The 26,182-nt window shown below is 35.2% G+C and overlaps 1 protein-coding gene across 1 annotated transcript in view; it reads left to right on the plus strand.

Moving 5' to 3' along the window:
* The window catches only part of BMP5 (bone morphogenetic protein 5), a 109,743-nt gene that overhangs the window by 56,808 nt on the left and 26,753 nt on the right, over positions 1-26,182 (plus strand). Inside the window, exon 3 of the mRNA XM_058553923.1 lies at positions 15,924-16,072. Coding sequence (XP_058409906.1) covers positions 15,924-16,072 — 149 coding nt within the window. The remainder of the gene's footprint in view (positions 1-15,923; positions 16,073-26,182) is intronic.

A 26,182-nucleotide genomic window follows, 5' to 3' on the forward strand; every position in this document is an offset into this window, starting at 1 on the left:
ACAGGTGAGAGAATCTCTGACAAATGCCTTCCTTGTCTTTGAAATAGGCATTCGTCCATTGCCAGGGGTTCATTAATCTGCTGTGGAAGAAAATGCAATTCTGTGCCCTGTCATTGTCTATAGAGCTAGGATTCACTTTTTGCACTCCACTTTCTCTTCCAAAGAAAGACATTTGAGGGACAGAAGATATAAAAAAAACAGCACATATGCCATTTTATTTCAGGTTTCTATGTAGAATTTCAAAGTCACCATAGAAAATAGTAAAGTATAGCAATAAGTGCATAGACTTTGGAATTCCCCCACGGGGAAATTGCTGGACATCTTGGAGTCTCAGTTTATAAATCTGAAAAGAATAAATGCAAAAATAAGTGTTTGAGAACAATAAAAAGTATTTCAGATGACTTGGGAAGGACTAATTCTTATCACAGTGCAAAGACCACAGTTGATACTTACTAAATACATCAGTCAATATACACTCGTATAGCTTCATAGAAGAATCTATTTTACTAGAGAGTTTAGAAGATTGTATACAAAGGATAACCAAAAGTAGGTGGTTATTATGATAACAGTAACTACCATTTGCTGACACCTACTTTTATGTAAAGATACAGTAAAATGATGCTAGGTGCCTTTACTTAATACAAAATTACCTGATCTTTGATTCATATAAAAGGAATTGGTATATTTTTAAGCTAATAATGAAATGAACACCGTCCAACCTAATAGCAATACTGTTGGGGCCATCTATGAACTTGTCCTGGAAACACAAGTTCTAGATAGAGAGTTGAACTCATCTTTAAAATATAGTTGAAGAGGTATGGGGATGGGAAATTGCTTATTTATTAATTTACTTACAGAAATATCAGAGATGTAGAAAAATTAGACAAAGATTCACATATAAATGTTTATCACAGTGTTATTGTTTACAATTGCATAAATTGAGAACATTTCAATTTTAAACAGAAGAGATAAAGTTACACTCCATTTCCTGGAAAGTGGAAAAGCTATTCTTCATATGGCAAGTAGAAATTGTGTTTTAAAAATATTCGATAGCACTGGAAAGGGCTCAGATTATACCATTCATTGACCAAAAGCAGGAAACATAGTTATACATATTATTATACTTTTAATAATACATATTATAATTTTAAATAAGTTCATGTGGAAAACAGATTGGAAGGAAAAGCATCAAGTGTTCATTGCAGGCTTGTGGGTAATTTTAAATTTTAATTCTTACCCTTATCTGTACTTTCTAGATTTTTATAATGATCGATATTTTTGTAATCAGAAACAAGCATAATTATAGTTGAGAGATAGAGAAGATAATGAAACAAATTTATGTTACGCATTTGTTTACAAAATAGCATTCACAACTTCTCCAGGTAGAGAGGGGCAAAACCAAACCAAAAGTAAACTAAACAAAACACCAGGATTTAAATAAGTTGCTCTTATTTTTTCTTAAGTTATGGAAGGCATTTTTTCCCCACAGAAAATGAAGAAAATAAATTTTTTTTTCTTTCCTTTACTCTGTGGAAAATTTTCTGCCAGTTGGGAACCTTGACTTTAGTTCATCTAAAAGTGAAGACGAATAGATTAAAAATAATTTATATCATGTGATCACAGTTAAAACTGAAAGAATTTCAACTTGAAAAAGCAATTTTAAAATCCAATTATTGTTATTACTTGTTTAGTATCAATTATCTGTGGTTTCATATATTTCTTAAGTCAAGAACTAAAATGGAGATAGGAAAAGAAACTACTTAGTACCTCTGGCTATTTTCAAAGCTGGGGTCACCTCTTAAAACTTCTGTCTTCAAACTTGTGGATTTTATCTACTCAGTATTGTGAATTAAAATCAGAAACAATTGAAAAGTCAGTGCAGACTACACTCTTTATTGCAATGCATTTGACAATACATACATACGTGTGTGTGTGCGTATATATTTTTTTACATACATATATGTCTAGGAGTGTTGGTGGAGATTCTTACAGTAATGTAGACTGATGTTTTGTAGATAAGTTTTATATTCAAGATGTTGTCTGATCTATTAATCATCTAATATATGAAGTCTTTGACAGTGTTAGGTAATCAAATAAAAAAAAAGATAGACCCATTATGTCATCTTTTTCATACATATTTATCTTAGTGAGACTTAAAACTCTTAATATTAGATATTTTATTCCTACAATTTCCCACCTCCTCCATTTCTCCCTACTTATATTTAAATGTGTGCAATTTAAAAGAGTGTTCTGATATTTATCCAAATCTTTATTTTTCTTGGTAAAAAGTTAACAGACTTTGCATCATTTCACTTATTTAATCTTTTCATATAAGGCTGGCAGCCCCAGATTCTCTATAGAAGGCACTGCTCTTCAGTCACACCTCATATATCTGGCATTATGGGGAAATAAGATTTCCACATGATTGAATTTTCCAGATAATTCAGCTGAGTTCGGTGTGCTTGTGCTGAGTGCCTACCATGGGGCAAGCACAGGGGATATAAGGCCGAGTAAATAAGATCTCAAAAGCTCATAGCCTGAGGGCCAGGGGCTGCGGTGGGCCTGCCGCACACGGACTTTAATAACTGTAATGCAATGTGCTAAGTACTATGATGTAAGTATGTACTAAGTGTTGTAGAAATACAAATGAAGGGAAAATTAATTCTTCATGGAGGGTGAGGGACCTTAGAGGAAGCCAATGAGAGGAGTTTACCCTTGAGTTGGACATTTCAAGATGAGTGAGAACTAGAGAGAGACAGAGACAGAAAGAGAGAGAGAGGTGTATCCTAGAAAAAATATTCCTAAGCATTAAAATGTTTAAATGGTGGCCAGCCCAGTGGCATAGTGGTTAAGTTGGCTGCTCCACTTCACCAGCCCGGGGTTCACTGTTTCGGATCCCAGGCGCAGACCTACACACTGCTCATCAAGCCATGCTGTGGAGGTGTCCCACATACAAAATAGAGGAAGATTTGCATGAATGTTAGCTCAGAGACAAACTTCTTCACCAAAAAAAAAAAAAAAAAAGTTTGAATGTATAAAGAATTAAATAATATGTATAAAATTATCAATGCCAGTATGACTACTACCAAGAGTAGTCGCCAGCACTTATCCATTTAACTGGCACTCACCATGTGTCTGGTGCTGCGCTAAGAGCTTTACTTGAATTAATTTTTTCACAAATATATATATTTATATATTCCCCAAAGAAAATGTGCTATATATAATTCAACCTTTTCCTAATGTTCTGCTAGGAATATAAATTTCTGTACTCCGTTGTAAAAACATTTTAAGCTAGCCTGCTTGATGTCATTAGCCACCTTCGTGACTTGGATATATTCAGTTAAGCTGTCATCATTCCAGTTCACAGTCAGCTTCATATTTACATCATCTTCCCCGTCCTGCTTCTCTAAGATTTGTGATTCTTCTGTGGACGTACTTCAGAATGTGCATTGACAGTCTCCACTCAGGAAGATTTCATGGGCTCTTGAGCAATGTAGCAGAGCAGAACACTGGGATTGTCGACGACGTTTTCTCTAAGTATATAGGACAGTACATAGGCACAGCTTGCATTTCTCAACTGGGGTGATTTGGCCCCCAGGTGACATTTAGCAATGTCTGGAGACATTTTTTTTTTTGTGAGGAAGATCAGCCCTGAGCTAACATCCATGCTAATCCTCCTCTTTTTGCTGAGGAAGACCGGCCCTGAGCTAACATCTATTGCCAATCCTCCTCTTTTTTTTTCCCTTTTTCTCCCCAAAGCCCCAGTAGATAGTTGTATGTCATAGTTCCACATCCTTCTAGTTGCTGTACGTGGGATGCCGCCTCAGCATGGCTGGACAAGCGGTGCGTCAGTGCGCGCCCGGGATCCTAACCCAGGCCACCAATAGCGGAGTGCACACACCCGACCGCTAAGCCATGGGGCCGGCCCCCTGGAGACATTTTTGGTTGTCACAATTGGTAAGGGTAGGGGGATGGGGTGCTACTGGCATCTGTTGGGTAGAAATGCTGGAGTAGTGATGTGGTAGGGCTGCTACTAAACCTTCTTCAATGGACAGGACAGTTCCTCCACCCAATAAAGAATGATCTGATCCCAAACGTCTACAATGCTGAGGTTGAGAAATCCTGCTCTGTTTGAAGGTTTTCTTTGACTGTTTCATATTTTGTGTCACAAGAGTCATAGCATCGAAGAGCTCTTAGAAACTTGCACCGGGTACATGGTCTATTCATTAGGCGGCATGAAAAGTGGTTGGACTATCTATGTAATAGTCTCACTTTGTTCCTTGTTGAATGAGGAGATCGTTTGTATATATATATACATCCAGTGGCGCATGTTTAGATTTCTCTGCAGGCGAAAAATAAGGGATGATGTAATGCCAGGAAGCCTGCTAAACATTAATAATATCTTGACAATTAAAAAAAATTCTGCAGAGAGAAGTGATTGAATTTTTATAGTGGGAATTCAACTTCATTTTCAATTTTTTACCATGCTTGTCATTCATGTTCATCTAATACTACTATTTTACTGATTTGCTATTGACCCATCTGTACCTTTTAAATGTAAATACAGCATTGAATCAGATATTCTGAAAACTGCTACTCTGTGAGATTTATGTCATTTTGTTATTTCACATTTATTTTGGGAGAAAAAATAATTACCATTTGAAAATATCAGTCAGCTAACAAAAATTCTAACACTTTTAAGCTAAAGGTGCTCACGAGAGAAACTTTGATGTTATAAACTCAGAGAATATCATTTATTAATTTGTAGTCCTTTGTTAATGTGTTCTGTACATCAGGTTCCTTAAATGGTCTGGTGATATTTATGTCAAACACCCAGAGAAAGTTGTATGCTTTCTCCTTGTGGCCATCATTACATTTTTACTAGCCTTGATAAGCTATTCCAAGACAAAAGGAGATGGAAGGAGGTGGGATAGTTAGAGTAGAAATTTTGGGGAAAGTGGAGATGTCACTGTGGACTGTAAGGTTCATGCCTCATGGAAATAGAGTTGTATTGCAACTTTTTCTTTTTGGAATTTATCTGTGTATCTTCCAGACGATTTCCCAAAGCTTTTCTTGGCCAGGGTTAGTACTACTTGGCTAGACAGTAGAATGATTACGCTCTTGGTAACTGTTTCGTCTCTCTCTCTCTCTCAATATATATAAAATATATGTGTATACACACATACGCACATATGCACACATATACATGGTGGAAACTAACAATCTGAAGAATATTTCTCTTTCATTTTATCTTTTATTGGTGATTCTATAAATAATTTTACTTCCTTTTGATAAATTTTCAACTTAATTATTTTCATCTAATTGACTTTAGGGACAAAGGTTCAATATGGGTTATATGTATCAAGAAATGTTACTAAAGTTAAAGAAAATAAATGAATTCCTGTATCCAAAATTTATCAGTACAGGTTATTAAAGAATCTTTATAGTAATAATTGCATAGATCACGTCTGACCCTAATTATGCCATCAAACATAGTACGTGTAAATTATATACACGCTTACACGCCATAAATGTGTTTTGGTAGGAAAAAAGCAATTATAGTAATTTGCATAGCATTTTTATTTTTGTATCCTGTTATCCCTGCAATAGATTTATGAGGTGCATATTATTTTAATCTTCATTTAAAGAAGAAGAAACAGTGGCCGGCCTGGTGGCATGGTGGTTAAGTTCACATGCTCTGCTTCAGCAGCCCAGGGTTTGCAGGTTAGGATCCCGGGCACGTGCATATGCACCGCTTATCAAACAATGCTGTGGCAGGCATCCCACATATAGAGTAGAGGAAGATGGGCATGGATGTTAGCCCAGGGCCAATCTTCCTCAGCAAAAAGAGGAGGATTGGCAACCAATGTTAGCTCAGGGATAATCTTCCTCACCAAAAAAAAAAAAAAAAGAAGAAGAAGAAACAGAAGTTCAGAAAGAGGACTTAAAAGACATTATTTTTTCTAATACTAAGCAAAGCGTAAGTATAGCAAGTCATTGTTGAAATTAAGCAGATACTAACTCCACCTATAACTATGATTCTTTTCTTTGTAAAGGTAGACTTATAATGAGGCTCTTAAGAGGACCCATGAGTCCTACACCTTCTGCTCGAGTAATAAGATCCAATAAGAAATGTTTGTTAATCATGTTTATTTATTTATTTATTTTTGTGAGGAAGATCAGCCCTGAGCTAACATCCGATGCCAATCCTCCTCTTTTTTCTGAGGAAGACTGGCCCTGAGCTAACATCCATGCCCATCTTCCTCTACTTTATATGGGACGCCGCCACAGCATGGCTCGACAAGCAGCGCGTTGGTGCGCACCCGGGATCCAAATCGGCAAACCCTGGGCTGCCGCAGCGGAGTGCACGCACTTAAGCACTTGCGCCACCGGGCCTCCCCTGTTAATCATGTTTAGAAAAAAGCAAGCGAACTTATTTGTCACAAGTCTATGATACAGTATCCTTGATAAAACAGATTTCAGCAAGAGATGAACGGGAGTCCCATCCAAGGACTTAGCCAAGGCATGTTAGTTTACCCAATTCCCCTTGCTAAGAAGTCATTTAATTGATAAAGAAGTTTTACATGTGAACTCCAAGGATAGTGTTATAGAGAGGTAACCAAGCATATGCTTATTCTGGAAGATTTTCAGTGTTGTCCATTCAATTTCTTCTTGTGCTGAAATAATGTGAGAGATTCTGTCTCCTAAATACAAATTTAAATGTGTCCTATAAATATCCCCATGTTTCTTACATTAACTAAAAATTCCTTTATTTGATTCTGTTTGTTCCTCTTGCCCCAAATTCTACACTATCTCTCTTGTCCATATCTTAGCCAAGCTCACTGATATAAAATTTTGCTTTAAATCATTTCACTTTCTTATATTTTATTCACCCCTCAACCCACTGCAATTTGATTCCCATAACTCTGCTCTAGTGATCATCCACCAACAGCCTTGCTACCAAATCTTACAGACACATTTTCATTCTTCCTGTTCTTCTCAGCATTTGATATTGCTGATTACCTCCTGTTTAATATGTGAAATATTCTGACTAGGGAAGTATATTAGTTTCTTAGGGCTACTGTAACAAATTACCAAAAGGATGGATGGCTTAGTATAAAATTATTAAATTCTCTCACAGTGCTGGAGGCTAGAAGTCCAAAATCAAGGTGTTGGTAAGGCCAGTAATACTCCCTTCAAAACCTCTAGGGGAGGATCCTTTCTTGCCTCTTCCAGCTTCTGGTAGGTGCAGAAGTTCTTTGGCTTGTGTCAACATAATTCCCATTTCTGCCTCTGTCTTCATAAGGCTGCCTTCCCTCTGTGTGTTTCCGTCTCTGTGTCTCTTCTCCTCTTCTTATAAGGAGAGCAGTCATATTGGATTAGGGCCCACTAGACCTCATCTTAACTTGATTACAACTGCAAAGACTCTATTTCCAAATAAGATCACAATCACAGGTGGCAGGGATTAAGACTTCAACATATCTTTTTGGAGGCCACAATTCAACACATACCAGGGAGTAGGTCAGTTAGTGTTGGATAAGAGAAATAGAACCACCATGGGAAATAAGGGATTTATTACAATGGTTTGACTCTTTTGCAATTGTGGGAACTTGTTAAACCGTTTACATAAGGCTGTTGCTTCTGCATCTGGGGACCGGCCTAAAGTTTGTAGCACAGACAACTGGGAAAGAAAATGGATGTGGAGTAGGAGAGAACAAGAAGAATTAGAACCTGGGAGGATAAACGGGAACCCCAAGGACAAACTGGAACCTATTCCACCTCTCAAACTCCAACTTCAGTGATGTGGGTGACCTGCAGGGGAAGCCGGTTCACTTCACACGAGCCCCACATACCCCTTGCTCAGGATGTGGAGACGCTGAAGGACTTGAGATCCAGTGGACGCTGGAAGAGCTGCAGGTGCAGCTGTTCTCCACCACAAGGTGAGCCAGCAGATGAGCCACAAAGTGTGTGAGCGGTGGGAAAGCCTGGCACTCGACCAAGCTTCTGAGCATAAACGAGGCTGCTGCTTCACCTCTGCTCCTGCACAGGTTTCTCATGTGGCTAACCTTAACACAGAACCAAGCAGGGAAGAGAATTCTGGGATTTTTGGTTCCGGTTTAGCTAACTTGACAAAGTATAAAGCCACAGCAGTCCACGCCTGTTAACTTGGCACGGATATACATCTTTTATCATCGTTCATACTTTCCAAAATATATAATAGTAAAATAATTCTGCTGCCTTTTTATCCATCTTTGAATGTTGTTCATTTCTTTTCTAGCTGAGTCACATCCTTCCTTTGATATCCTGTAACTTCAATACTGAAATATGAGGTTAGCTACTATCAAAACTACTTATGCTAGATGGTAGGCAGATGGGGAAGGGAAGAAAAAGAGAATTGGTTAATATGTATAAAAATACATTAATATCAAAATAAGGAAGTAATACTCATAACTATTACAATCCTCATTCTGCCACTTCGCACATGGGTTGTAGCTGCTATTTGTAACTTCCTTTTTCCACTACGCAAGCCATATCCTCTTTGTTTTCAGCAAGCACGATGGCTGGTCGTTGAGTAAGGTAAACCAAACATTTATTCTTAAAGCGTCCGGGCCATTAGCAATAGTGCCTGCATTGAGCGGTAGTTTTCCATTGACTTTTATCATACGACATGGGAGTACTAAGAGGTGTTCCAGTGATCTCTTGTATTTGAGACTTACTCCTCCTTTCCCGTGTTGTGGTAGTACCAACCTAGTTTATTCTTGATATGTAGGATCAATCATCCCACATTTTACACTAGCCTGTTGATTAGCTTGTTGATTCACTAGCACAAGGAACCCAAAATGACCATGTGGATGTCTCAACTTCTAATTTAATGGAAACATTGGCAAGGCCACTAGTGACAGCATTCCACTGTTGGAGACTAAGAGCTATGAACAAACAGAGCCCAATATCTTGAGGCCCAGCAGCAAAAATTTTGCTAATTGGATCAGGTAGAGTGAGTGCCAGGAGCCACTCCTTTTTCTACCCCTTGATTTCCAGATTCATGAGGGATATGGCTATGAGATAAATAGTCCAAATTGGTTGCTGATTTAGGTCATATAAAACTTCCTGAAGGTATTAGTCCATTTGCACAAGATATTGACACCCAACTGGTGGCATAACTGAGTCTTGAAAAGGCCACTGTCCTATCAGGTCAGCTGCCTTAAGGTGATGAGAAACATGATAAGACCACTGAATTCCATGAGCATGAGCCCATTCTGCACTTCATTTGCTGTTAAATGAGTTTCTTGATCAGAAGCAATATTGTGTGGAATTCCAGGACAGTGAATAAGGTATTCTGTAAGCTCATGGATAGTGATTTTGGCAGAAACCTCAAGGGCAGAGAAGGAAAATTCATATCCAGAGGACCTATTCCAGTGAGAAAAAAATATTGCCCTTCCATGATGTAAGTGGTCCAATATAATCAACCAAACACAAGGTTGCTGTCTAATCCCTCTGAGGGATGATGCTGTAAGGATTTATTGTAGGGATTTGACCTTATGCAATTGTGGAAGGTAGTTAAACAGTCTATGTAAGGCTGTTGCTCTGCATCTGATGCTGGGCCTAAGGTTCTCAGGACAGACAAGAAAGAAAGGTGGATGTGAGTTGGGGGAAACAAGGACAAAGCAGAACCTGTGAGGATGATCTGGAACCCATGAGGACAAACTGGAACCTATCTCTAAGCCTCCAACTTCAAGATACAGGTGATTTCCCAGATATCAGATCCTTCCTCGTAGATGTGCTACATGCCTGCTTCTGGATTCAGAGGAACTGAATAAAGAGATTCAGTAGGATCTGAAGGAGCTGCAGGCCCAGCTGCTGCCGCACACCAATAAGATGAACCAACAGTATATCTAAGCTGCAATAACGTTTGATCATACAGAAGTCTTCCAGGCATAAATATGGTTACTGCTTCACTTCCCCTTTCCAAATCTTACCCAAATTTCTATTGTGGCCAACCCCAGTCCAGAAACTTACAGGGTAGTTCCAGCTTAGTTAAATTAATATAGTGTAAAATCATTACAGGGAGTCAATAAATGTTAAATTGAAAGAGTGAATAAATGAATGGATGGATTTATGAAATGTCTCAGGTCACCCCTTGGCTCCATTTCTGCCCATCTTGTTTTAGGCTGGTGGCTCAGCTCAACCTTTTAGTATTCCAATCCAAAAACCAATGATCTTTCAGTACAAGGAGAGCAATTAAAGTATGGTTTGGGATTAAAGGGAGCTGCCATGATATAAAAGTGTTCTGAAAATGAAATATGGAAACCTGGGTTCTGGTCCTCCAATGGCTAAACCATGGGAAATAATTTGATTTCTCTTTAAATTTTCTCATGAACAAAATACCAGTTTGGCTAAGTAATTTATATCCCACTTAATTCTAGTATTCTGTGGTTTATTTTGGTCACTTTCAGAGTTGGAATCCCAGACTAGCTGATTTCACATCAGACATTCTTGGTCATAATTTTTATTTTAGTCCTATAATGAGAATACTTCATTTATTCATCTGTATAGACAGTAGAGAAAGTTCAAGTTTCAAACATCCCAAACTACATACATAGTGTGCTACTAGGCCTGTTTGTGTACTGTATATGCCTGATTATAAGGAGAACACATAATCATGATATGATCATATAAAAATGATATCCATTTTATCTGAGTAAAAGATCAAAAAAATTAGAGGAGGAAACTGAATATTTATAGTGGATTTGTTTACAGACATAGATATATAATGAATGTAGTTAAATAGTAAAAAAAATAGTTTATGAACATAATTATGTATACATATTTTAATCATATGTTATAGAAAATAGTATAGTCACATTCCGTGTTTCACTCTCAAAATATGTATGTGTAAACTTTCTTCAAGCTTTTCACATGCATGTTTGATATGTAAAACATGTCATGTCATGTCTATCTCTGTAGCCATATTTTGAATCATATATCACAGTATTACCAAGCATATCATCTTCAGGTCCATGTGTGTTGTTTGAAGAATAGCATGTTTTGAATCTGTGTATGATGCTGTCATTGGAGATACTATGTTATCAGAAGCACCAGTACCTACGTGGTTCTTGTTATTGTTGTTTCTTTGTTTTTTAGGACTTGCTAGATGAATAAATGTTATATCCATAATGCAACCTCTGACTCTATGCTTATATAAGTGATTTTAAGAAAGTGATTTACGAAGACAGCCAATAGTTGGATTTCCAAGACAATATTCCCAGGAATAATTACTAAATTTCCTTATGTCTTCTTTTTTTCTGCCTCTCCGTATCCTCTCCTCCCTGCTCCCCCCCATTCTGCTCCTTCCTCTATGCTTCTTCCTCCTTTCTTCTTTCCTTGTAAGCAATTCTATCAGGTAACATCTATAAGCATCCAAAAATAACATCGATTGAGGTCATTTGAAGATAATGTGCCTCCCCAAACAATACCTTCCCAAACTTCACAATTAAGCAATTTAAAGCCATCCATATTATGACAGACCATGTAACAATTCAACCATAGTTAGCCTCTCATCCAGATTGATATTCAGATTATGTTACATTTGGTCTTCACAAAATCTTTTAAGGCAGGGTTTTCTTTTATTTCTAAGATAAAATAAAAGGCTTTCTTTTATTTCTAAAAAGAAAAATAGATATTTTAGTAATTGTGAATTATTTTCATCAATATAAATTTACTTTCACATATTTGATTTTGAAAACATTTCAGTAGTGATAATTGCTATAATTTTTATACATGGGGACACTGAGGCTGAGGAATCCCTTAATTGTTCAATTCTCTGTCTGATCCCCGAATCCTTGTTTATTTCATTACAATACACTGATGTTTATACAAAGATAATAAAAATTAAGTTTTAGCTCTTCCATTGTCATATTCTTAGATATACTGACTCAGTTTTCTCATTCCACCAATCTGTATTTTCAGATGAGTTGTAAGAATGATGATAACTCCAATTTTGTTGAATTTTGTCTCCTGCTCCTCAGTCCTTAGTGAAGTACCTGTCCTTCTGGTATTTTGAGACTCCCAAGTCACGTCTACAAAACTCTTTTGTCTCTCAATAAAATAAAAAGCACTCTTGCAAATCCGTTATCTACAAGCCCACCAATTTCCCATGACTAGACACGTTTAAACTTCTGGTTATGATCAAAGTAAGATCTGCTCAAATGTATTTGTACTGTAGAAATGTATCTACACATATACGTGTTATTTTTTACCTTTGAGTAACTATATTTTTCTATATATTTTGTATTCAATAAGTCTATCTGCATGCTGCAAATGCTTTATCTGTTAAATATGACTCTGTGTTTAACAACTGCATGATGACTTCGTTTAGCTGTATAAGAAATTATTATTCTAATCTATGGCATAGTCAAGACAAATGTTCAAATTCTATCTGAAAAAGAAAAATAGAAATGTTAGTAATTATGAATTATTTTCGTCAATATAAATTTACTGTCCCATATTTGTTTTTGAAAACATTTCAGTGTAGATGATTGCTATAATGTCAACAAATGCAGAACATTCACCTCCAGGATTATTTATGCCATTTTAAAAAATATTTTTAAATAGCATTATGGGTTGAATTGTGTTCCCTTCTCTCTCGCAATTCATAGGTTGAAGTCTTAGCCTCCAGTATCTCAGAATGTGACCTTATTTGGAGGTAGGGTCTTTAAAGCGATAATTAAGTTAAAATGAGGTCAGAGTGAGCCTAAGAGTGAGCCTTAATCCAATATGACTGCCGTCCTTATAAAAAGGGGGAATTGGGACACAGAGACACACATAAAGGGAAGATGATACAAAGAGACAAGGAGAAGATGGCCATCTACAAACCAAGGAGACAGACTAAAGATCTTTCCCTCACAATCCTCAAAGGAACCCATCCTGCCAACACCTTGATTTTGGACTTCCAGCCTCCAGAACTGTGAGACAATAAATTTCTGTTGTTTAAGCCACCCAATCTGTGGTACTTTGTTATGGCAGCCTTAGGAAACTAACACCATACCATTCTGAAATATTTGCTTGCATACACCCATGTAAATAGACTTTATTTCCTTTGCTAGAATTCAGATTTTCATTTTAGTTTCATTCTTATAATTGTACAAAATATACATGAATTATATTATGGTTTAATTTCTGCTATAAATAAATATCTTTTTCTACATATATATTTTCTCTCTACTGCATTCCTTTTAAATGCATTAATATTTTAAATTTTCTTTTATTAGATATTGTAAGAATTTCTATAAAAAAAGTCAGGTACAAATGGTAAGACAGGGCAATTTTAACAAGTTTATTTTATACTGTTCATAGGAAATACTTAGTATTTCTACTCTTTCCAGTGATATAAGTGCCATTTTTTAGTGGAGTAATTTTATACTTCAAAAGAAATCACATCTAACTTTCTACGGAATGGGTGGGAATTTATTTTTAAGATACTGTTATGAAATGTGCTACATGAGGGAAAATCACAGAATTTTTACTTTCATGATTATTAGTAATAATAGACTTGATTCTCCCACAGCATATTCTGTTGTCTGTAGGTAATGCAGAAGAGCTTGTTATATAAAAGAAGAGAGGAGAAATTAAAGAATAGAAGTTATCAGTCAAAAATAAAATAGCTTTACTCAAGAATAGGAAACCATGGAGCTCATGAAAGCAATTGAACCTTCATAACTTTTCAGAGGTGAATAGAAGTATATGGATTTCTCAAACCATACTATTTGCCTAGATTTATCTTTCAATCAATTGTGATTTGCATCACTGAAGTTCAGATATTTAGGGCTTGCTTGAATTCTTTGGCTGGTGTTTTTTCTAAATATATCCATTAAGGTGGAACCCTTTTCCTTATAGATATACTTGAAAGTTTTGAGACTTGAACGTGGATAGTTTGGGGATATTTTTTCTGGAAAAATAGCACAATTTAAAAATAATAGAAACTATCACCTAGATAACTACCTAAAGATAGTTGTTAACTAGTTGGAATTGCTCTCAAAATTTGCCTCTTTGTCCTTTTTTGTTTTTCAAGTGCTTATTTATATTATTCCAAGGGATGGCATTATAAGCTTTGCAGAGTTTATTAGAACATTTTTACCATATTTCAAATGAAAGCATCATTGAAAGCAGGGTAGCACTTGAGTATTTCCCAAGTTACAGGGTGATTCCTTCTTCTGTATAAGGAGCTAATAATGTAAGTTAGTTCCAAGATTACAGTCTGAAGGATATTTACCAAATATCTCAAAATTTTAAGGGTAATTTGTATTTTCTTGGATTCTGTTTATGTGGTGGGTTTTCCAATTTAAGAGGAAGAGGGAAAATTTGATTGACATTCCATCACACTGTGAATATAATGGGTGCTTAAAATTCAGATGGGGACTAATTGAATCTTTTCATTGTGTTGCAGTATATGCTTGTCATGTTTGCAGCATTTCAAACTGAGTCCTCTATGGGATATGAAAAAGTGTCTGCAACTTTTCATAGCCAGTGAAACACTTGGTAAACACTATGATTAATATTGTGAAGGAGAATGAAACTTTCATAGTTTGGAGTAGGGTAGCTGGATGATTTAATTGATCGTAATACATTTATTTTAATTTCTCTAGGTTAATGGAAGAATGACATAAATCAAGTTAAAATAAAGAAATGACGATGTAGCTTCTAAAATATTGACTGAGATTCTTCACTTCTATTAAAAATAGTTCAATTTTCAAGTATAATAGAGTATTTTTTCTAAAGAAATAATATATATGCATAATTCAAAATTTGCTTTATACGTTTTGTAAGAGACCTTTGAAGTGACCTCAGAAGCAGATAGACGGCAAATGCATTAGAACAGTATTTAACATAGCTTATTATGACGTAGCTCTGATTTTCCTAAATGAGTAATATGTTCTTAAACACATTCAGCACAGTATAAAAGATCATAAAAATGCATAATAGTGTATTTCTATTCTACTTTGAAGGAGTTCCAATGTTTTGCCATTAACCTATCTCAGCCTCAATTTCAACAACATAAGACAGCTATTGTAAAGAATAAATGTTAGAAATATGTAGCATTTAGCTCAAAGGCTGCCTATAGTAAGGAAATAAATAAAATAATTCATTATAATTCAACAAATATTCATACATTTGTAAATTTAATGCTAAGATTAAGATCGATAAATGTTAATAACAGTAACACTGTGGAGATTATCCTGAAACATACAAGATCATATTCATAGCCATTACTGTCCCCAGGGCACTTAGGCATGAAGAAGATGTTACAGCAAGTGACAGTAGATCTGTGGCTGGGAATTTATGGGATATATCCTTTAATCCAGTGGTGTACCATGTGACCCTCTCTTGACCTTTGGTATCCATAAAATAGTTATGTAACAAAAATGGAAAACGAAATAAAAATATGTATATAATGAAAATGGAGAACTATCTCTAAAACGGATGCTTGCATCACATCCTGCCTGTGCTCCATGCCTTTGCGAATCCATATTCATTCAAACTGGGGAGAAGCTACGTTCACTTGCATCTCTATTCAGTTTAATCCTATCAGTGAACTTGCCAGTGAGGGCTACTTACACATAGTGGTTTCGGGGAGCACTGCTCGTCAGAGACCACACCAGGACCACTAAGTCAGCCTGTACAGACCAGTGAAGAGCAGGAAAATGGAAATTACTTTCAGATATTACTAATCCGCAGCAGGTTTGGGTTGGGAGCCTCGCAGTAAAACGTTCTGTATCTTATTACTCATCACTTGAGTCACTTGTTCCCCTTGTTCTTTAATTAATTCCTGTTATTTTAAAGAGTGCTTGAGGAATGTTTTCACTTACGTATAGGAAATGATGATCTTTGTTTAAACCTTTAACTTTGTTTGTTCTTCTTCTCCATAGGGATGCAGATCTGTTCCTCTTAGACACGAGAAAGGCCCACGCTTTAGATGTGGGTTGGCTTGTCTTTGATATCACTGTGACCAGCAATCATTGGGTGATTAATCCACAGAACAATTTGGGCTTACAGCTCTGTGCAGAAACAGGAGATGGTAAGCGCTGAATTTCATATGTTTTTTGTGGCACTGGTTTTGACACATTGAGAGTTACAGCCTTTGTCTGATTTAACCAATATGTGTTTTATACTTACGAGATGCAACATAGCGAATTCCACAGGATAGTACAATATATTAATTAGTTAATTGATTTACGAACATATTTACTCAACACATGTTTATTGTTAGGCTCTGTGGTGGGGGTGGAGGGGGTGAAGAAGAAGTGGGTACTATTCTTGCTCTCAAGGAGTTTTTAGTCTAGTATTGAAGACCTGTATACAAACAAGTACCACTACAGTAAAAGGAAACTATATACAAAGTACTATGGATCTGCGTCTTGATTGTGGTGGTGGTTACACAACTATATAATTTGTAAAAACCTATAGAACCGTACATTGAAAAACATGAATATTATTATATGCAAGTTATATCTCAAAACCTCACTAAAAAAAGAACAAAGAAATATACATATGTTTAAAAGGTGCTAGGGAAACAGACAAAGGAGCTGCCAATGACACAAGGGGGAAGAGACGATGGGGATGGAACAAAAGTCACGAAAAACTGCAGAAAATAATATCAAGTTACATCTTCACCTATTGTAATATTTGGTCAAAGACAACAGCTTCAGGATCACCTTTGGAGGAGTCCGTAGGAAATCTTCATTTTTAAGATGCTCTAGAAGTTTTCTTTCTTTCTCATACGCTCGCAAGTAATCATTGAGCAACTATGTGCTGTGTGCTTGGCCTGATGCTAGAGATAAAATATGAGCAAATGCAGGGGTGGCTTCCTGAGGCTTGCAGTGGAGTGAGTCCCAAGGTAGTAGTCACGTAATATTATGGAATGCGTGTCACTACACATTGAGAAGAGTCTGATGGACTTCTAAGTATACGAGCTACAATCTTAAAGATCAGGAAGATGTGAATAGGAGAAGTTAGGGGGCAGGCATTTCAGACAAATGGAACAGAATTTGCAAAGACTGTGGTGAGAGGGGTCTTGGCACATTCAATCAAGAGGCCAGGGAAGCCAAGGCCAATTTGTTCAGAGCTTTGTTGTCTTTTGATCGCTCAAAGAGTCCAAAAATCTTAAATTTAAATCAGAACTTCCAGGTCCTTTAAAATTATAATTGTGATGACAGGCGGATAGAACATAATTTATTTAATGATTTGTTATCTTGATTAGTACTTTTTAAATATTTAGAAGTAGACCAAGTGGGCCTACATTATGCTCTTGCCCGACACTCTGCAAATGTTAGGGCCGGCTTAGGGAGGGTAGTTTTTAAAGGGATGATTAGTTAGAGAACATGCCTTATTTAAGTTTTATTGCCTTTGGTTTTTCGCAGGATCAGGCGACAAAAACATTAGCCCTAGAGTCTGCTCACTCATTCCTCCTCGCTGTATTACACTAAAGCCTTGCTTAATAAACCGTAAAGTTAAGTAAAAGTTGAGTCTGTCTTGAGTCTCTTTCAAGGGTTTCATTACTATAAGCAATAGGACTTCACAGTGGTGTTGTTTTATCTACAACCACATCCACAGCCTAAGAATAATACCATAACCAATGTTGTTATTCCAAGAATTGTGTATATGGAATGAGGTTGACAGGCTCAGATTAAATATATTCCAGAGTTAGTCTAGTGAAAGTTTCATGTGCCTCAGATCTTGAGCTAGAAAAAGACAATGCTTAGTGAAAAGGTTATAGATAAGTTTCATTTTCCCCCCAAATCCAAACTTTTCCATAGATTTTAATTATAATGCTGAATTTGAAAGTTTTTTATAAACAATTCAAATATTTTGAATTATAGGTTATTTTCCAATTATGGCTTTGAGATTATCATTAAAGATTTTCAAAGTTCAAGCATTATAAATGTAGACTGAGAAAAGCACATATTTAAATAATCTTCCAAGAATTCCTACAATGTTAAACTACTGTACATTTATGGTCAGAAATGGGACTGGGAAATCGGCACTGTGGGGGTGAGCCAGTTGTTTCTTCCCTGGTATGTGGCCCAAACAAGAAAAATTAAATTAGTGGTATGTGCTTCTCCCAGTCTTCTCCTTGGGGATATGCTTGAAATGTCTAACTAAACAACTCAAGAGATCTGTGAAATATGATCAGCCTGTTTCCTTTTAATTCCCTCCTACCTCCCCCTACTTGAAAATTCTGAAATTTCTCTCTTTGGCTTTTCATTCTTTCTCTTGTATTGGTTCTCTTTCCTTTACTATCTATAAGATTTAACTTCTATCTTGCTCTCATATGATCTTTTTCTCCCCAAGAACTCCTTTATACTTTGAGTTTCCACTCTCTCCTTGATTTATTTCTCTTATATTTTAGGGGTAATTTTACTTTAAATTACTGTTGTATTATTTATGGGTTTTTTTTTTTTTTGAGCCTAAATTAAACTAACATTTCACTTTTTTCAAAGGTTTCCAAATCCTTTAAAAGTTAGGTTTGAGAAAAGCAGCCTTTTGTTGCTTTTCTTTTTCTCTTTAATATTGTCTAATATGAAAATATTAAAAGGGTTAAATATGTTAGGCAAGCTGGCTTATTGCCTTTAAGCAATACTTAAAACAGATTTTAACCAGAGGAAGAGCGTATACACGGCCTTGAAAAGCAAGTGATCCTTCCGGTACCGCAGTTTTATTAACTGCAACCTCATGGAACGTTTACATGTGACATTTCTCTGTAAATGTGAATAATCAGATGCTTCAGCTTATTACTGCTTCGTTCATTGTTACTGCTGATGTTTTCGATGTGATATTGCGATATTGCTTCAAACAGAGCAGACAGACCATCTTTTATTTGAAATAATGGAAAAGTAATTGGAAGTCATGAAAGGATGATACTCAGGATAGCATGCTTTCACATTCATTTGCTGATTATTCATTTATACATTTGTTCAACACAAAATGATTGACTACCTATATATGCAAGATGATATGTTAAAGAACATAACGTGAGATACAGACATATGTAGCTAAGTTTAGAAAGAATAAAGTGCCCTAAATGCTAAAAATAGTGATACAATCAAGACTCTATAGGAAACCAGAAGAGAGATGGTTAAGTCAAAAGGGGACAGAGCCAAAAGGACCATGGTCTTGGTGGCTTTTAAGCTAGGTCAGCTGGATAAGATTTCAAGAAATGGAGATGAGGTGTGAGGGTGTTGTGGGGGTATATGGAGTGGTGGTGGGAATAGGAGCAGAGAATCCATTCCTGGATGAGGAAACAATGTGAGTAAATGCATAGAACGGCAAATGGCATGGTACAGTCTAGAAAAAGTCAATAGTCCAGAATTGACTAGAGCAACTTTCATGTACTAAATATGATTACAGATGCTGTTAGGAAAGTGATTTGGAGACAAATCATGGCAGGGACATGAAATCTCACTTATGTATAATATATATTCTTGTAGCTTGATCATACGTCATAAAAGAAGTGGACTTGCTGCTTTAATTAATCACAGTAATACCATCATGATTACATGTTTGAATGAGTATCCATTTCATGAGGTCATGGGATGTGTGTTTCTCATTCACAGTTGTACCCTCAGTACTTGGTACAATGTAGGTTGTAGGTGTTAAAGACGTCTTAAATGACCATGGAATGAGTTTGTGATTTAAAAGGCCCTTACAGACCATCTGCCACTGAACAGGTAACTCCTAAGAAGACATTCCCAACTGTGATTTTCGGGTGATTATTAACTGAACCAGTTTGGTGTAACTTGGGAACAGAGTTTTATACCGCAAACCACAGTGCAGAAGTTAAAATAGTTTCAATCGTAAGGTGAGGAGAAAGTCAGTGATGTGTATTACTAAATTTTGCTTATCCTACCCCTGCAAAGAAAAAATAGCAGAGAGGCCTAAATATATTTTGGAACTCAAAAGACTGTTGAAATCAAAAGTAGCATTATGATTCCTCAGAGGACTTGTGGAAAATATGTCAGTTTGTGAAATGTGCTTTTTAGAAATTTGACAAATGAACTGTCAAGGACTTGGCAGCAGAGTTTAAAGATATCCTATTGACATTTTTTCCTGCAGAATAGATAATTCTCTGAGCTCCATCTATTTGTTTCAGCAAAATGAAGTGAACATATGAGCAAGCAAACAAGAAAGAAACATTGCTGCTTCTTAATGGCCAAATCTAGAGATTCCAGACAAGTGGTTGTATCCAATTGTGCAAAATCAAAGTTCTCAAGCACTCTCTCATGGTGGTTAATAGACTTTTATGAGAAAATAGGTACTCTTTTTTTTAATAGTAAATTAGTAGCTTAGGTCTCTCCTAATTTATTATAAGATTTTCGGTTCCCTAAATTATAAAGATACATTAATTATCTGACTTATTAAGTCTTTATTAAAATTGTTAATAAACCTATGGTAATTATTATCCTTTACACATATATGCACACAGAGTTTATTACACAGATAGCAATTTAATCTAGCTGTTAAGACTTGGGGTTTTCCCCCCAAACACTATAATTTTCCCATTGTTTGATGCTTTATATACTTTAAACCTTCCAAGTAAATTAATTTTTTTTCTAACTTGGTTTTATAGAATAATTTAGAGATGGAAAAACAAAGATAGTATTTTTGGGTTCATTAGAATGTCTTTTAAAAAACCCTATGCTTTCAGACATTTTAGGTTTGGCAATCCTCAGAATGAATTTTGCCAATGACTTTTTTCCTTTCTATTCAAACCCACTTATACGTCAAGGAAAATTCAATCCGTATGTTTCTGATTCATTTGTATTCAAGTCATCAAAATGTTGTTTTGTCAGAGTGCTGTTTAACGTCCAAGAAACATTATAAGTTTCTTTTTTTAATAAGACTGTAAAATCCATTTTTTTTCGAACAAAGTTGTGGCATAATTTCCAAGTATCAAGGTAAAAATTCAGATTTAAAGTCAGAGATTTCAAAGTTTCACTAAATTTTGTAGCCAAATCAGAAAAATAGATTCAGAGGTATTAAACTATCAAATTAGATTCCATTATAATTGATGCTTAAATATAAGATAAAGAAATTTATAGTTATTGCTGTAGGTAACTTAGAAAAGTTTTGATACTTAATTTAAGTAAGGAGGATAAATAAATAGAATAGCTAGCTCCTTCTGGAAATACAAAGTCTAAGAAGAAATCATTAGGCAAACTAGATTCAGATCTTGTCTCTGACATAATAACCTATATTTTAGCCATAGCATCAATAAAATTAGTGTAATAGCAATTACCTTAGAAGGACAGTGTGAGGCTGTATTAGATGATAGTACCTGGCATGTGGTAGGACAGGAATAAAATAAAGGTCTTTATGCTGAATTGGACTACAAAATGCACAGAGACTTTTCACTTACTTCAAGTGGCACTGCTTTAATTTAGGATCAGGTCTTTTATTGTGGAGGTTGTACAGATGACTTAAGGGAGTTTTAGATACATTCACAAATGATAGTCCATTGGAGAAAGGTAAGATTATTCATGTATGTTCTTAAATTTTGAGTTGGCAGCACAGTGTATAGATGGTTATGTTATTAGACTCATGTCTAATAACTTTGGTTGATAAAACGATTATTGATAGGAAACTTTTAAATTTATTCCAATCTAGGGTATGAAGCCAAGAGAAATAAACATTCAGAGATATATGTCATGATCAATTGATTGCTTATATTGGTTAGTTATTTATAGGTACCAGAGAATATCAAATTATTAGTACTTAATGTGGTAGTTTTCTTGAGTCCCATCCATTTTATTCCTAGAAAAAATAACATAGTTATTTTGGGGATAATTAATTGCGTCAATGAATATAAGGGAAACAAGTTTCTTGTCACTCACTGGGGCTGTACATAGGGATAATTGATTAAAGGCTAGCCTGCATTACCATCAGAAAAATTTTCCAACCCAGAGATGTCTGCGTGTAAATTACTAGTGTTTGCCTTAGTAAACCTATTAGCAAGCCTGATGCATCAAGATGGCTTCTTAAAAAGATTGTAGAATTACAAGCAGTATTTTAGTATTCCTAGCACACATGGTTAAAGAAATAGTGATAGTCTTTGCTCAAGAGTGGGGCCCAAGAGTTCCTAATATATGTTGTGCTGATATTTATAAAAAATTGCATAAAGTCCCCACTATATAAATGACATTTCTTATAAAATAATCAGAAAGTTGAAGATACCTTATGAATTCATTGGAAGAACATCAGAGCAGAGCTCCTTGAAAGTCAAGGAAATAAACCATTGCAATTGTTGCCTCCTTCTCAGATTATCACCCATGCAGCTGTATTTCCCAGACATTGTAAGGGGTAAAGTTATAGCCTTTTTCTGCTTGTTGGTACACGAGAGTTTTCTCTATTCCGTTTTTAGAAATCATACGTATCAGAGCCTTTCTGAAAGCACCAACAATTTCATCCTCTTTTATTTTGACCAACATTATTTTGCAAGCTTAAAAAACGTCTTAACTTTAGTTATTAGTATGATTAAATTGAAAGTGTGTATTTTTAAATTTTTATTACCCAGGGTTTTGCCTTGCTCTCTACTCTTCAACTTGTAGGAGTTTTATTGTTCATTCCTGGAAATTGACAACTGCTACAACTGCGTTAATAAGAAAGAATGGGATTAATCATTTTTTTATACCACCTTGAAATGTTTTTTATTGCTATTGTTCCTTACTGTGTACAGCATAATTGAACATACTGATAAAAATTTTCTTCAAAATCGCCATATCCTGTGATATCTTTTAAATATTCTGTGTTAAAAAAAGCAGATTTTTCAAAAATTCCATGACATCTTTTGAATTATAGAATATATATTCCTAATTAGAAAAATATATATTCTAGTATCTAAAGTCCTCCTGTCATTATATATTAAACAAATGTACAAGTTACTAACTTGATTTTTTTTTACCTTTACTAAATGTGAGCGTGTTTGTGTGGGAGAGATGAGTTCTTAATGTAATATCTGCTTAAATTTAATAAGTCCTGGAATCTGCTGTTTTTAAATAGAAGTATCTGGTTAAATAAGTTTGTTGTATTATTCTTAGGATCCCTAAGACAGTCATTTTTACCTCAGGGGAAAAATCTCCAAATTAAGCCCCGTCTTGTCAGATGACTATTTATCTGTGTCAAGGGTCAGATGATCTATGTGGCTGGTTAATCTGAATATCAGCTGACATAGTGCTAATAAGTAGCAGAAGAAATTCAGAGATCAAGGGTGATATTTTTCTTTTCGTCCTGCTGTTTTGACTACAGTTTCTCATTATTATTTATCTAAGTTCAAAAAGTTGAATTATGTCCACTTATCAGAGGATCTTTTAAACATTTTAAGATTTGATAATATTCTCTTCCCTTATCTGAACTTTATCTTATAGAGCAATTAAGTCATTTTTGTTCATAAAACCATATGGCTCCCTTTTGCTGAATTTACGGTGATGACAATTGGTTTCAAATAAATAAATGAGAGAGTCTCCTCGTCCAAGAAACTGCAAGAATCACATATTTTGCTAAATGTTCACAAAGAAAAAAGGAACGTATACTCCTACGATTTGTTCTAGGTAAATATTAGTCTAAATGAAGTAGTCCCTTATGTAGTGCTTCACGTTAAGGATAATTGAGCAGACTTGCTTGACTTTTGGATGAATATTTAAGGATAAATTAGGAGGATAGTTGAAGAACAGTTATCTTCAAATATTTAAATAAATAAAATGAATACGTAAAGTTGAACTCTTCCCCATAGTCCAGAAATTAAATCAATGTGCAAAAAGGGCCGATTTAAGACACAAGGAAAAAAGTGCCTAAGAAATGGCAGTTAATGGCTATGTTTGTACTGTGAGGGAATGAGCTATATGTGCCTGGAAGAATTCACCAGGTATTTGACCTTTTTTCCAGGGAGATAATTTCTCAGGTAATTTTAACACATAAGCACATATTTACACGTTAAAAATTACACGTGGATAAATATTGTACTCAGGGAGGGTACAATGAATAGAAATGTACCATTTTAAAGGAGCCTGGTATTAAATAGTTACTTTCAAACCAAAACTCAAGATATATATAATCAGAGATAGAGAAACTGGTAAAGAGAAGCAAGAAATGTCAGATACCCCATGAATTTTCTTTTGGGAGAAGCGCGCGCGCGCCTGTGTGTGTGTGTGTGTGTGTGTGTGTGTGTTTGTGTAGAGGGGGAGTATCCAGGCATAAACACATTCTCAAGTAATCATGTGAGGGATCAGATATAAATTCATAGTTGAAAATCTACAATGATTAAGGTATCTAGAAAGCTCTTGTTATAGCATTTAGTAGGATTATATTTTCTTTAAGTGCCAGGGTGTTTTCCAGAATCGTAACGAAACATAAAACTTAAACATTTTATAGTGGCTTCTGTTTCTATCATATTTCTATAGAATTTCAAAAACATTAAAACACAAATTAATTTATGGCAATGCATTTGTTTCTAAAAATCATTTTTTTAATGAATCAAGCCATGGAGAGGTCTTTAAAAGATGTCTAAAAGAAACAATTGCATTGGTTATATTACGTGAATGATTCAGAAAAGCTTCCATTGAGAAGAATTCCTGTGTCTTTATGGTAAAAATGACTAGATTTCTACTGAAAATAAATATGACATAGATTTCCCTTAGGGTTTAAAATCAGCATTTGTTAATTTTCCAAACCCATGTAAGCTGTGACCTATGGGTTTTCTAACTCATGTAATGTCTTAAAGCACATCAGAGAACATAAATCTTTCCTGTATGCTTTAGATTTGTGCCATTTTCCCACTGCATAAAAATGAGTGAAATCATCAATATGCCTTTCATGGCTGGAGTGGCTAAACATAAATATTGGAGGACTGTTAAATTTCTACTTTGTTCAACCCCAAATCTTATTAATTCTCTTATTATTCATGTAAGATTTTCATAAACTATACTTCACGTATTTTCAAACTCACTCTATTTATCAAAACTTTATTTTCTGTCTATATAAATATCTGCTTTTTATACCCTGACTTTGGCAGTACTTCTTACCAACATCGATTCTTCTTCCCTGCTAATATTTCATATTTTTTAGTTCTTCATGATTAATCCAAGTTTTACTTCTTAGGTACATCATTAGTTCATGTTTAATAAGCATTCAAACCATGTATTTGCTGTGATGGTCAATCGAAATAATATTAATAACTAATGGAAACTAACATTGACTGAGAACTTACTAAATGCCAGGTATTTTGCTAAGCTCTTGAAATGGAATGTCTGCTTTATTTTCACTATAATTATCCCATTTTGTACATGAGGAAACTTAGCCTTAGAAAGTTTAAGAATCTTACCCATGAAACTAAAAATGATTTGTTTTCAGAGCCATCTCTTACATACTGTGACTCTCACAAATTATATGAATTTTGTTTAAATTCCAAACTGAAAACAATAAGTGTATTTTTATCATTTCCAAATAAAACCATACTATTAATAATGATTGTTTTGGGACAAAATTGAATTTTATGTTGGATTTGTTGGGGAATTACCTCTGGGTTTTTATATTTTCTATCTGGAATTTAGTTGTGATCTAGCCCACAAAAAGTAACAGCATTTTTACTATATTTTTTGTTTTCTAAATCTAAGTATTTCAATATTTCTTTTAGCTCCTTGCACAATTATAGTTAATTTGATAAATTCATAAAATGAAAAGAAGAAAAAGTAACTTTTCATCTGCCAGTGATTCACTTCAACATATAATTAAATTTAGCTAAATTTAATTTCTTTGTTTTGAATTTGATAATGAACTACCCCCTCCCTTTGTGCCCTATGTCGCTCACTAATGTATTTTGATAGGCTCTCCTCCTCTGTTTTCTCTCCTTCTCTCTTTTACTCTCCCTTAATCCATACACCCCATCATGGAGTCCTCATATCTACCTCCCTCACTGCCCTTTTTAAGTGTCAACTGGTGCCCAAGTTTGTAGTTTAAACAAGGGTGCAGTACACTCACCCTGAGGCTAGTCAAGCATACAGTTTCCAAAATTTATTAATTTACCATTTTGCAACTAGCCAGTATCAAATTTATTCTTTTTCTCCTCTTACCATCCCACCTCCCAGCATCAAAACTGGTAGTAAGTTGATGTTGTTCCAACCCTAAAGAGGTCTTGAAC

This window comes from Diceros bicornis, chromosome 14, assembly GCF_020826845.1.
Source record: "Diceros bicornis minor isolate mBicDic1 chromosome 14, mDicBic1.mat.cur, whole genome shotgun sequence".
Lineage (NCBI taxonomy): Eukaryota > Metazoa > Chordata > Mammalia > Perissodactyla > Rhinocerotidae > Diceros > Diceros bicornis.